This window comes from Armigeres subalbatus, unplaced genomic scaffold (genome assembly GCF_024139115.2).
Source record: "Armigeres subalbatus isolate Guangzhou_Male unplaced genomic scaffold, GZ_Asu_2 Contig120, whole genome shotgun sequence".
Classification (NCBI taxonomy): domain Eukaryota; kingdom Metazoa; phylum Arthropoda; class Insecta; order Diptera; family Culicidae; genus Armigeres; species Armigeres subalbatus.
The window spans coordinates 139,858-154,357 of record NW_026941957.1 but is presented as its reverse complement, the minus strand read 5'-3'; the positions used below and the strand labels follow the sequence as shown (position 1 = coordinate 154,357).

Here is a 14,500-nt window from a genome sequence, read left to right as displayed (position 1 = left end):
CGATGTCATCGCTGTCATGTCAACGGTTGTCACTCGTATCGGTTGGTACAGGGCTGTGACGATTAGAGCTGTGCAACGAGGATCTCGTCTTCACATACCCCCACCCGTAAACCTTACTAAGCCCCGGTGAGTCCGGATATCAGTGAGTCGGTTTACTATTCTCCAAGACGTCCAAGACAGCTAACTTAACGGCTGCTCTTCGGATGAGCCCTGTTGACGTTCGCACTAACGCCTGTCTTACTCTCCCATCCCGACCAGGGATCACTTCCTCAATTCTCCCACGAAGCCACTGGTTTCTAGCCTTTCCGTCCACCACTAAGACCAAATCTCCAACTGCCAAGTCGGCGACATCCTGAAACCATTTGCATCTGCGCGTAATTATCGGAAGATACTCCTTCAGCCACCGTTTCCAAATTTCATGGGTGATGAAACTGGCCATCTTCCAGTTACTCCGAAGTGTAGATCGGATGTCCATGACCTCGTTGGGCATAAATTTTGAACCGGATGAGTGTCCCAACAAAAAATGGTTCGGCGTCAGAGCTTCTTGATCTGCCGATTCTATTGGGACGTAGGTGAGAGGTCTTGAATTAATCATTCGCTCTGCATCGAGCAGAATTGTTTCCAACGTTTCGTCATCCGGGCGGCGTGGTCCTTCTGTTATTACTCCGATGGCTGTCTTGACCGAGCGGACGAGTCGCTCCCATACCCCGCCCATGTGTGGTGTAGCTGGTGGGATAAACTTCCAGGATGTCTGTGCTGTGGTAAACTTTTCCGCCATGGCCCTTTTCGTTGCTTCTGAGAGTGTCTTTAGTTCGTTATTCGTGCCATGGAAACAGGTTGCATTGTCAGTCCAGAATTCCTTAGGAAGTCCACGGCGAGATACGAAGCGTTGTACAGCCATTATACATGATTCTGTATTCAGAGAATGTGCCACTTCCAAGTGGATTGCTCTGGTAGTGAAGCAGGTGAAGAGAGCCACCCAACGTTTGGCATTGCTTCTACCAACCTTGACAAGTATTGGACCGAAGTAATCCAGCCCTGTGAACGTAAATGGTTGCACGAATGCCGTCAAACGCTGCTTCGGAAGTGGAGCCATCACCGGCGGTCTTGGAGCAGCTTTCAAAATGCGGCACTGGATACATTCTTTTGCAATTTTGTCCACCAATCTTCTTAACATCGGGATGTCAAAACGTTGACGAACTTCGTTAACGACTGTCTCACGATTCGCGTGGCGGAAGTGACGATGATACCAGTCTACGATAAGAGAAGTTATTGCGTGATGTTTGGGAAGAATAACAGGAAATTTAGCCTCCATTGCTGTGTATGGAGCTGCTTCGATGCGGCCACGGGACCGCAAGATTCCTCTGTTGTCGAGGAAAGGCCACTTGATGTAGATATTGCTGGACTTCTCCACTGTATTGTGTCGGCGTTCAGGTGGTCCTTGCGACTTGACGGGGTAGACATCCATTTGGGCTGACTTCCACAGGACTTCTTCAGCTATGCATAGTTCATCACTGTTGACTTTGAGTGCCCTGAGCTCTATTTCCTGACCTTGCTTCTTCCGGTGGATGTTATCGATGAAACGCAATACGTATGCCGTAGACCGATGCAGTCGATTCCAACGGCTGAATCTAGCATAATCCATTATCGGTTCAAAAGTAGCGCAGTGAAAATTGACTGGACGTATTTCTACCTCCGTTGAGATGTTTGGCTGTTGTTGTGGCCAACTTTCTTCTGGACAATGGATGAAGTTTGGCCCCTGGAACCAGGTGCTGTTGTTGGTAAACTGTAGATTCGCGTCCCATTTAGTGGCTAAATCTGCTACATTGAGTTTGGTCGGCACCCACTTCCATTCGTTCACCTCCGTGGAAGTCAAAATTTCACCGACGCGCACTGCTACAAACTTGTGGAAGCGCCTGTGATCATGCGACCGTATCCATGCAAGTACTGTTCCGGAATCGGTCCAACAGTAGCGACGAGAGATTGGAAACTCATGGAAAGTTTGGATGGTTTCCATAAAACGTACGCCGAGAATAGCTGCTTTGAGCTCCAGCCTAGGAATTGAGAGCGTTTTCATTGGGGCTACTTTGGTTTTAGCTCCAACCAAAGCTACTCGTACGCCACGGTCGGACTGCAATCGGAAATACACCGCACAGGCGTATCCTAACTCGCTTGCATCGACGAAAAGGTGAATTTGAATGTCATTAATATTCTCTGGAAACGGCGCGTGGAAATAGCATCGGGGTATACGAAGCTGTTGCAACTTCCCAAAGTGATTAGACCATTGCTGCCATCGTTCATTGATTTCGGGCGGTATCTGCTGATCCCATTCTGTTCCTTTTGCCCAAATGTCCTGTAGCAGAATTTTACCGTGCACGAGGAAAAAGGCAATGAACCCCAGAGGGTCGAACAAGCTCATCACGACTCTAGCTATCTCTCGTTTGGTGGGAATGTGGCCCTCTGCAAGTATGTACTGTAGATCTTCTCTTAGACCAAGCGTGTATACGAATACATCCTCTTCCGGAATCCATTTCATGCCTAGAACCGATTCCGACTTCTCTCCCCGTTCCAGATCCATGCTTTTCGTTTCCACTGGAGATGATGCTCCTATTCCATCCAAAACTTCGGCCTCATTAGACAGGAAGTTCCGTAGCGTGAATCCACCTAACGAGTGTACTAATTTTACTTCTCTCAAAACTGCTATAGCTTCCTGGGTTGTCTGAAAGCTATCCAGGTAATCATCCACATAGTGCTTGTTCTTGATTGCACTTGCAGCTCGAGGATACTTATCGAAATATTCTTCTGCGTTGAGGTTCTTGATGTACTGTGCTGATGCTGGAGAACACGTAGATCCAAATGTGGCAACATCCATGACATACACCTCCGGATGATGCGATGGATTATCGCGAAACAAGAACCGTTGAGACTGTCGATCCGGAATTCGTATTTTAATTTGATGGAACATTTCCATGATGTCCCCGCAAATGGCGACGGGGAACTGACGGAAACAACAGAGGACCTTTGGAAGTGGTGATAAAACATCAGGTCCCTTGAGCAGCTTAGAGTTGAAGGAAATGCCATTGACTTTGGCCGCAGCGTCCCAGATCAGTCGTACTTTCTCGGGTTTTTTGGGATTGGTTACAACTCCCAGGGGAAGATACCATACCCGTCCTGCTTCTACTGAGGTTAATTCCCTCAAACTTGCTTTGTGAGCGTATCCTTTTCGCTTGTACTCCGAGATCTGCTCCCGTACTCGTCGCTCTAACTTCGGATTTTTCTGAAGTTTTCTTTCCAATGGGTAATCCGTTTTCCACAACAGTCCTGTTTCAAACCCTGAGCCAGAGGTTACACGCCGTGTTGTGTCTACCAGAAGTTGCCTGGCTCTTTTGTCTTCCTCCGATTCCGGAGTAATTGGTGTACCGGTAATGCCTACATTCTCCAACGTAAAGTAGTCGCGTAGTTGCTCATTCATTTCCCGATCAGCATCGCTAATTTTTCCGATATGGAAACTAACAACTGCTGTTTGCGTTGAAGAATTTGGAATGCAACCATAGATGCTCCATCCTAGTCTACATTTCGCTCCTATTGGATCGCTCGGACCACCTTCCCGCAGCTTCAAGGGGACACATAACCTCAAGTTGTCCAGACCTATCAACAGTTTGGGCTGGACGAGTTCGTAGTCCTCCAAAGGTAGACCACGCAAGTGAGGAAATCGATTCGCTAATTCACCATAGTTGAGCGACTGCGACGGTAGGACCAGGCTGCCGACCGTTCGAGCATCGATCAGTTTGTGGCGAGTGGCGCAACCTTTGCCAGAGATGGAAACCTGCACACGTTGTGAACTCGATTCTTTCCTTTTACGTTTCCTGTCCATTGCAGCGTTAGTGGTTCAACCTGGCCACTGACATCCAACTGTTTCGCCACGGATTCTTCCAGCAAGGTATACGACGATCCCTCATCAATAAATGCAAATGTTGTTTGGGCGCGACTGCCGTTGTAGATAACGACAGGTACAATGCGGAAAAGTGGCCATTTCAAATGCTCGGACAACACATGGCTAGCTGACATACCTGTGTTATCAGGCGAAAAATTGTGTAGAAGAGTGTTGTGTTTTTGTCGGCATCCTTCGACACCACACCCATTCCATGAACGACACGGCCACCGACCGTGGTTATTCAAGCATGTTCGACACAAGCCGTACTGTTGCACAAGTTTCCATCGTTCATCTACAGTTGCACCCTTGAGTTGATGGCATTCCGCCAATCGATGACCAGTTCGGCCGCATGCTACACAGGGCTTCGCTGTCTTGACACTATTAATGTTTGCCGTAGAAAAGGTGTGATCTGCTGAGTGTGCATAAACAATTCCACTCTCTTTCGACTTCCGCTTATCACCCCTCGCATTCCCTCCCGAGCTTGGGAGATCAAATGACACTTCGCTCGCTGCCATCACCAATCCGGACATATACTCTCCGAATGTTTCTAGTGTCGCTGAATGGTGTCTGTTTTTGAAAACGGCCCAATCTAGTCGCATGGATCCAGGAAGTTTCTCAACAAGTTCCTGCATCAAAGCCGGATTGGCTAGATGGTTATGCTGATTGGCTGCTTTCAGGTGGTCTACGAAGTTTTGCACAGAGAGGCCGAATTCGATTATCGTTTCCAATCGGTCGTGTCTCGGTGCTGGAACGTCCTGGATTTTGCTCATTAACGAGCGTATGATGAGCTCTGGTCTGCCATAGAGGGTACGCAGAGTCTGGATGACGTGCGGTACACTCGCTGGAAGAAGCAGGCGGCTCCTTACCGATTCCAAGGCGTGACCCTTTAAGCATCTTTGCAGACGAACCAGATTCTCTGCATCTGAATAGCCGCACGTGGCTGATGACTGCTCGAAGTTGCTGAAGAAGATAGGCCATTCTTCCGGATTACCGTTGAAAAGAGGCAAATCTGGAGAGGCAGCTCTCTGCAAACCTTGTCGTTCATGTAATCCACCATCTTGTGCGGCTAACCAGCTTTCCACCTTTTGTTTGGAATCTACAAACGTACTCTTCCCTGATCCGCTTCTAATGCTCACTTCCGCAAGCTGTCGAATGATGTCTTGGCGTTTTTCTAATGAAGCTCTTCTGACTTGCTGTTGTTTCCTCTTCGCCTCGAGTTCCTCTTTGAATCTGCGTTCGCGGAGTTGGTTAGCCTCCTCTGCCAGCTTCCGTTTTTCATCCAATTGACGTTCTTCTGCTTCCATCTGTCGCCTTTTGACATCCTCTTGTTCAAGCAGTTCTTGTTCGGCTAGCTTCTGCTCTTCTTCGACAAGTTTCAGTTGCTCTTCTAACATAGCAGCACGCATACTGGATGTAACACTTCCAGTCGGTTCTTGGCCTTTTTTTTGCTTGCGGGTAGCGGGTTTGGAGCTTGCTTTCGAACCACCCTTAGAACTTTTCGACAGACGTTTGTCGGTGACAGGTACCTCCAACTTACCATTGGTAGACGTTCCTTGTTTGGCAGCACAAGATCTGCAAACGTACATGGTACTGGGTAGTTTTATGGTAATATCGACGCCGGCGCATCCGAAATGCTCCCACAGCTGACATATACAACACTGTACCATTTCATCTTCGGCCGAATCCGGCCTATCGCAGGACTGGCAGTTGCGTTCTAATGCGATTGCGACACGGGTTTCCATTCTTGCCATAAATACCGCAAATTTCTTAAAGATTGTGGGGTTAAGGGACACCAACTCTGGATAGCAATCTCCGTTTTTGTAGGATGTTAGCTTTAAGCTGTAATGTATGTTTATTAGTTCCATACAAATCACGACTATTTGATATATGTATGAATACTCACAAATTTGGTGACCGTTAGTTACAAAGGCAAATAGGTTTCAACGTGGGTCTCTTAGAACGATCAATGAGTTCAACTGTCCTAGATGTATAACAATTCAATATTAGGTTTTCTGTATCGTATAAAGTAGGTAACTTACAATCTACACTGCTCTACGGCTACTAGAAATATCTTCTGTATCGTGTAGATGAATATGATGATACGTATATACTGATTAAGGAACTTTAAATTTAGATTTAGATTTTAGACTAGTAAACAAACTAATTCGCACTTGCTATATGACAAAGCATTTTTTCATTTTCACATCTTTCATTCCCTACGATGTCATCGCTGTCATGTCAACGGTTGTCACTCGTATCGGTTGGTACAGCGCTGTGACGATTAGAGCTGTGCAACGAGGGATCTCGTCTTCACACCTATTGTAGATATATGATTTAATTTTGAAATGAAGTCTGCGTGTGGAATGAAACGAAGAAATATGATATCCATTCGTAAACAGTTTGTTTGTTATTAGACAAATATGTTTTTTTTTGATAAATAGTATCCATCTTTCTGAAAATTGTCTAATATGTTGAATAATCCCTTTTATGAAAATTAATTATACCGCAAATCCCTTCATCACAAAATAATGCCAAATCCACCGAATAATGCAAAATTACCTTCTTTATATATTTTTTTTCTATTCTTTAGCCATCAATAATAATTGGAATTTCATTTCGTCATGTTCCCGGGACCGTTTTTACGGAAATGGCTATATCTCTGCGTAGTTTTGATGGATTCTCGATCTACAGCCACCATTGGCCGGCATATTAGTTCTAGTTTTCGGAAAAAGCATAAAACATGATGCAAGTTAACGTCACATAAAATGACAAGCAGTGGAAAAAATGCATCTTGAACATATCGTCGGAAAACCCGGAACATTTCCGGTGGCCAAGGACCAATATTAGGTTTTGTAGGGGGACTAGAAGATTGTCCGCTTCTGATGGTCCTGGTTTTATCAAAATCGGATTATTATACGCAAAGTTATGCTGATTTGAATTTCGACTTATTTTTACCTATCTCAACCTTTTTGTCTAACCCCTGTATGTAGCTAATGCAATACACCACCAAACATTACTTAAAAAGTTCTTTCAATTGACCATGCCTTTAAAAACTGTTTTTCTATTTTCATTATCTCAGCATTTGTTTGTTTCCCTTTGCATTGGGTAGATTTAACATGGAACCTATGAGAATTAAAAGCGCAAAATTTGCCCATAAAAATGGAGGGAAAGCATAACCTTTCAGTTACTTTTTTGGCATGAGAAAGAAAAAAACACCCAGGTTTTGCCATCTATGGGGATTTCTTATCAATTAATAAGCTCTCACAGTTTTGTTGTAACTGTGCATATATACATTTAGTAGGAATTCACTTACCACTGATAACACGAACAGTCATTTCACCTCCAACCAAACGTCATTAGCTGGACTTATCAACTGAAGCTTGGAACGAACACAGCCCATGGAACACGAGTATTAACTTAGATGCAACTGCATCATGTTTTGCTAAATCAGGTAAAATATGATTGTCCTTGAACTGGCTGAATATATTCTATTGACGATTTTTGTTTTTTATTTTCTGTTAAATAAAATTTAAACAAAATTCTGTTTTTTATTCCCTGATAAAATTGTTTTTTACTGTTTTAAGAGCGTCACCAGTTTTAAGAATAAGACAAAGTATAATCGATGTATCTGGACCTTATAACCGTAAAAAAGAAAGCCACTTGTAAAAATATGTATCGCCTTAAACTGCGCATCAAAACACATTTCGCTGATGGTATATTGCTAATTTATTAAATAAACATACATCACTATATCCCAGTAATCGGCAAGTTACTCATCTCTGGAAGCAGATATGCTAAATAACTTTGAATCAATCATCATCGTCGATGGGTCACGGGGTAAGATGGGTAAGTGCCGTTCTTGGGCAGCATATACATTTTAACGGATAGAAGAATAATTTGGTTCTACTTTATTGCCACTCGATTGGAGGATGAAATTTCATTTTGGTAGAGTATGGCAAGGAAATTTTTTTTTTCAGCTGTTTCTTATTATCTGTGTTATCTCGTCGAGCAATGTGAAATTTGAACATTTTTAGTAATACAGTGAAAGTATCATACATAGTACTGGAATTTTTCATTTTCAATGAGAGATGTCACGCGATGTTTACATATCTGCCCCTTTCAATATCTATAGAAACACGAAGGATGTATGGCATGCTACGAAAATCTCAAAAAAAAATTGTCCCGTGACAGGGCATGAAAGTGTGCAATATCTGCTTTATTTTGTGTTTATTATCACTTTTAACTCGGTGAATTAAAGGAATATGCATAGATCTATTAAAATAGTTTATGAATTTTAATTTTAAAATAAAGCACAACATTATTTTATTAACTGCCTTTCATGCGAAATTGATCAAAGAACCCCTATTTTTTTAATTTGGTCGCCTGAAATAGGAAAAGGCGATTTGCTCTTTGTCTTATGACGATCACCACCTTTTACATAACTGATCATATGTAATGTAGGTGATGTTGTACTAACTGCTCTGAAATAAATGAATTTGTATGAAAATTAGACATTCTAATAAGAACTTGCAAATGCGTCAGCACATACAGAACGGCAAACTTAGTATCCAATAAAATATTTTTCAGTGCTGATAATAATCATTTTGAGGGTATTTTTTAGAATAATGATGTCAATTTGTTTATTGTATACTTTTGTCTTTAAGAAAGCAATACAAATAAACAGAAATAATTTTTTTCCGGACATTTTCGAACTGTAAAACCACAGACAAACAGACGTAACTCTTCTTCGTTATTTCATATCTTTGGCTTACTGAGCTATTTTTATGCATCCATGTTGAAAAGTTAAATTGAAATTTATATGTTTTTAGACATTGAGAGTTCGCCTTAGGCGACCCATCTTGCCCCATCTTACCCTACTAAAGACACACTTGTAGTATACCACGGTCATTATACCTAGTACATATTGGACCAGGGTATAACACGTTGTGCCAGCATGATACAAGATGAAACACTTGTGGTACTTGTACCGTGGTACGAATATCACCAGTGTGTCATAAATATTACGTACTGATCTGTTTTTTGATTATAAATCGACATAATTTTTATTTTCCACATTCTATCGAGTCGAGAAGCTTGTTGCTATCGAGTACTGTGTACTCGATACTAACAGTAACTGCCATAACCTGCCGAACTGACGTACATACATAGTTTATTTTACAAGTTTTTTTTAATTTTTCTATTAAAGTACTATTAGCTGAAATTATTTTTAATTTTCAAAAAACCCTGATTAATCAACCTAGCGGTGTTGGTGCCTTTCTCGGCAAAAAAAAAAAACAAAAAAAATATGAGTGAGTGATTTTTAGCGTGTTTTGCGCATAGAAAATAGTATTTTGGCCATAACTACCGATCCCATAGTCCAATCTGGCCAATTTTCAATAGCAAACAATGGGACAGGATTCTGAGTCCAATGGAACTTGTTGCAAGTTAATGCTAAGTTCCAAAAAGTGTGTCTGCAAAATTTTGTGTACATACACAAATACATACATCACCTCAATTCGTCGAGCTGAGTCGATTGGTATATAACACTATAGGTGTCCGAGCCTTCTATTAAAAGTTTGGTTTTGGAGTGATCATATAGCCTTTACGTATACTTAGTTATACGAGAAAGGCAAAAAGGCTTATAGGTAGGGTAGGATAGGGCAAGATGGGTCGCCAAAGGCAAACCCTGAGGGTCTGTCTCAATTGGATAATTAAACTAAAATTAAACTCAAAAGTGACAGTTCAATAATTATCGAATAACCCTGCTGGATGAGCAGGATTACTTTTGACAGATATCGAATCATTCTTGATCGATGTCTTATTGGAATTGCTGGGTAGCACGCAGCCATTCTTATGGCCGGGTGATTTTTAAATTTTCGAACTGTCAGTTTTAAGTAAAATTAAATTTAATTCGGGAAATGAGACAGAGCCTGAATGTCTCAAAACAGAAACATTTTAATTCAACTTTTCAACGTAGATCTATAAAAATAGCTCATAATCTGTAAGCCAGGGGTATGAAATAACAAAAACTCCACTTTTTATTTCATTTTGAGTCATTAAAGTAGAAGTCTATTTTTCTGTCAATCAAAAAATGACGGGGTAAGATGGGTCAAACAGCAGGGCAAGATGGGTCACCTTTAAAATCTGGAATTAATATTGTTTGTATTCCCAATATTGAATTACACACAGGTATAAAGCTTTATTGCCAATGATTTTGTTGAATAAAAAGAATTTTTAGGCTGTGGATGAAAAAATGGCTCTACATTTAAAAATGTCTGCAATTTCTTATGAAAACAAGCCGTCTGAGTTTTACTTTCTTAAAGACAAAAAATAGACATTTTCAATAAACAAATTAACATCTTTATGTCAAAAGTAACCTTAAAAAAAATTAAATCAGCAATGTAAAAAATGTTTTGAATACAAACTATTCCCTTCAGTGCTGACCCATCTTGCCCTATTTGTAAGTTCATGTTGGAATGTCTAATTTTCGATCAAATTTATTTATTTCAACGCAGCTAGTACAACATCACCTACATTGCTTATAATACTTTCACTATGTTACTAAAAATGGTTATATTTTACATTCAGGGCTGGTAGCGATGAATGCCGTTCAAAATAGTGACTTTAGTGACCAGCGATGACGAAAAAGTGACCAAATAGTGACTTTCGTTTGCAGAAAAAGTGACCAAATAGTGACTTTTTTATTGAAGCTTTAAACCGGGTATACCCAAGTAACCGTAGCTGCACGTAATGCTATCCATAAAATGCTTACCAGCTTTTGGTGCAGATATAATGCTAATATAATGCCGGAAAAGGCGAATTATCATGCTATTAAAATGCAGAGATAATAGCTCCATTACTGCATTAGTGATGCCAATATAGGGCTATGAGAAAAATGTCAAATTGTTTTCGCCCGTTGTTTCGAAAAATTCGAGCAAAACAAAATTTTGTTTTTATCCACCTTTTTAATATTTCTTAGCTATTCAATTTGTATATTATGTTTATTCAACAGATGGTAATGTTTTGAAAATTTTCCTGGAAGTTGATGGTAGGAATGTTCTCATATGGGTCTCGATCCTGGAAGCATAGCACAGCGATCGCAAAGTTGTCCTCCTTTGCTGTTTCGGCCACGAATCATATGCATTATCTTGCTGCCGAAATGCATATTTAAACTTCTTCTTATTGGCATTACATCCCCACACTGGGACAGAGCCGCCTCGCAGCTTAGTGTTCATCAAGCACTTCCACAGTTATTAACTGCGAGGTTTCTAAGCCAAGTTACCATTTTTGCATTCGTATATCATGAGGCTAGCACGATGATACTTTTATGCCCAGGGAAGTCGAGACAATTTCCAATCCGAAAATTGCCTAGACCGGCACCGGGAAACCGGGAAAGCCACCCTCAGCATGGTCTTGCTTTGTAGACGCGCGTCTTACCGCACGGCTAAGGAGGGCATATTTAAACTATTATCTTTATATTTTAGGATATGCTTAGCTGTGTTGGTGATGCTCCCATTCGCGGGAATTCTTCCACCACTACATACAAACGCTGAACACGTGGTCAATCGTTCATAATATTTGATAGCATCGACCACTGCTATTAATATGCATATAATGCTAAAGTAATGCCTATTCAATGCTTATAAACATTTGAGCATGCAGCATTATCGATGCTGATATGATGCTATGTAAAAGTTTCGAAGCATTTGCAGTGCTGCTGCATTAGCATTGTTACGGTATAATTCGTAGATTGCAAACTTGTGTTTTATTTTATCCTTATCTAGAATGCTATCAGAAATCCAGGAAAGACAAAACAACAAAAGCATGAGGATTACTTACTATTGCCTACGCCCATCTTTATTATACGAAGGGGGAAGATGCATGCAAGAGGCCAGTGACTGCGACACTTTCATAAGTAACACAGAGTTGAATATTGAGGATGGTATTTATTGGAAGCTAGCAATGTTACCATGGTACCTCATATTAAGTAACACACCACGAGAAGGTATTCATGAGCCGTCACGGGAACGAGTAGTGAGTTACAAGTTGTGTAACAAAATTATGTTGATAATTACAACAAATTTTTTTTAATATAATAGCAAAAGAATGATATAAAATGATCTTATTGACTCCTAGCCGGTGAACTATTTGGAATCAAGATTTGGAAATTTGTTTGAAAAATATAAAATACACTGGATTCTGTTTTTACACGATTTACATTTTCCAAATTTTGCACTCATCCTTTTCTTTGATTTGTTCAGGATTTTTGAAACATGTTGGTAAATTAAAATCACACGATCAAAAATACGAGCGAAAATCGAAAAAAAAGAATCCTGTGTAATTAAAATAATGAAGAAATTTTAAAAAATATTTTACTTGTTATTGAACTATGTTTTAATAACAAATTTAAATGAAGTTTTTGAGATTTGAGTTTATGAAATCCAGAAATTCTAATAAACATTAATTTCTAAATGGCAGAATCTATTTATAAAAATGTGATATGTACATATTTCTGAAATAATTTCAATCAAAAATTTTTGAATTTAGTTGCTTGTGCCAGAATTACTTTTGGCATAACTTGGTCTACAATTTTTTTACGCGGCTTATCTCAGAGAGTCGCAAGACGGATTTAACAATCATAAATGAATTTAACAATCATATTGTACTTACTGTTACGACGCACTTTTCGCTCATTATTCTCCCTGACGTTGAGAAACATCAAACATCATTGTCATGTGACAAAACTAAAGCCTATCTTTGTCACTGGAGGGTATTGAAGCTCACCAACAGACGTGGTTCTGGTTCCAATACACCTGAATTCTGTACCCTTTACTTGGGATTAGCTTTTCACATTTTAACAAATTCCATTCGTGAAAAAAAATATCATAGTTGATATAAATCGAAAAAAGCCTCACGATTTTCACAAGACACTTGGAACTTCTTTGGTGCATATTTCCCAAATTTAATATATTGCTACCAGATTCACATTTGGTTTGGTTGATAATAATACAAATACAAAGTACAAATGATTTTTTGTTTTGAACTTTTCTACCACAGGCAATGCAAAAATAGTGACTTTAGTGACCATTTTCCGAAAAATAGTGACTTTAGTGACTTTTGGATGTAAATAGTGACTTTTTAGTGACTAGACTAAAAATAGTGACCAAGTCACTAAAAAGTGACTCGCTACCAGGCTTGTACATTGCTCGATGAGATTACACCTTTTATAGAAAATGTGTTTCGCATAAGAAACAATGCTGAAAAATATTTTACCTTGCCATACCCTACCAAAATAAAATTTTATCGTCAAATCGCGTAACAGTAAAGTAGAACCAAATTATTCCTCCTACCAAGTCATAATCTCCACATTAAAATGTACACGATGGTCAAAAACCCCTCTGACTCATCTTACCACGTGACCCATCTTGCCCCGCCTTAACCTACTTCATCTGCTTACGGCAGAACAGGCGAGCAAAGAAATCATTTTTTTATTTTTTCGTTACATATATTTGACACTGAAAATACTTTATGACCGACAGCACTTTTATTTAATTTATGTCAACTAATGTTCCGAATTTGCCCTTCACAAATAAAACAGTGGAGAACGGTCTAAAATGCACCCCAAAATGATCCGTTATTCATCTCATTGAACATATATTCATCTCATAGCAAAAAAAAGAAATACAGCACCAATCTCGATGCTTCTTTTTGCTTAAACGCGTGCTCACTGGTAAAAAAAATCACAAAGATCAGAAACGAACCAAATTCCTTTTCATTGCTTTGATTTTGATGGGATGGAAATAGGAGCTATGGGATGAAGTGCCGAACCGTTCCCCTAAACAAGAGTATCGAACCATTTCGACGTGCAAAATTTATAAAACCAGCCACATTTTACAATCATCTCTTATACAAAACAACAAGGTTTTTATCACTTTCTGACGCATTTAAAACTGATGTGACCCATCTAGTCTAGCTCATTGGGGATGCGTACCGCGTAAAAGCAAAACCGCGTCAATCCCAAAGCCTCCAACGCAATGCAGCGAAACAGCCGATCTACACAATAGTGATAGAAAACTATGGAACCAATTAGGGAAGATCCATTAATTACGTAACGCAAAAATTCACCCCCCATGATAAAATTTTGTATGGATTGTCACACTTCTAACAACCCCCTCCCCCTCTAAGCGTTACGTAATTTATGGATGCCCCCTTATCACGTTGAATGTAGCTTGTTGCGAGTAAATTAGTAAAAATGATAAGCGCCAACAATGTTCGATATTGGAATAAACACATATCCTTTACACACACTGTGAGTAAAATCAGTAGTGATTCAGTGATTCAACACTATCCTAGTTTGAATCTAAAGTAAAATAGAACTTAAACTCACTGTTTTTCCCAGCAGTGTTCTATTCAAGTTTGAAATGTTTTCAAACAAAATAATAATGTTGCAGCTAAGAAGATAAGCCCCATAATTAAAAAGTGGATGGATCCGTAGACAAAATGACACATTCATACTGAAGCGATTGCAAAAGATATGAAGTGATTCATACGTGGTTTAAATCTGCA

General features: G+C 39.9%; 1 protein-coding gene across 1 annotated transcript in view; it reads right to left on the bottom strand.

Moving 5' to 3' along the window:
- LOC134202389 (uncharacterized) overlaps positions 1–5,676 on the bottom strand; it is a 34,843-nt gene extending 29,167 nt beyond the window's left edge. Inside the window, exons 1-2 of the mRNA XM_062677396.1 lie at positions 3,895–5,676; positions 242–3,826 (exon numbers count right to left, since the gene is read on the bottom strand). Of these exons, the coding sequence (XP_062533380.1) occupies positions 242–3,826; positions 3,895–5,676 (5,367 nt within the window). The remainder of the gene's footprint in view (positions 1–241; positions 3,827–3,894) is intronic.
- Positions 5,677–14,500: the final 8,824 nt, after the last annotated feature.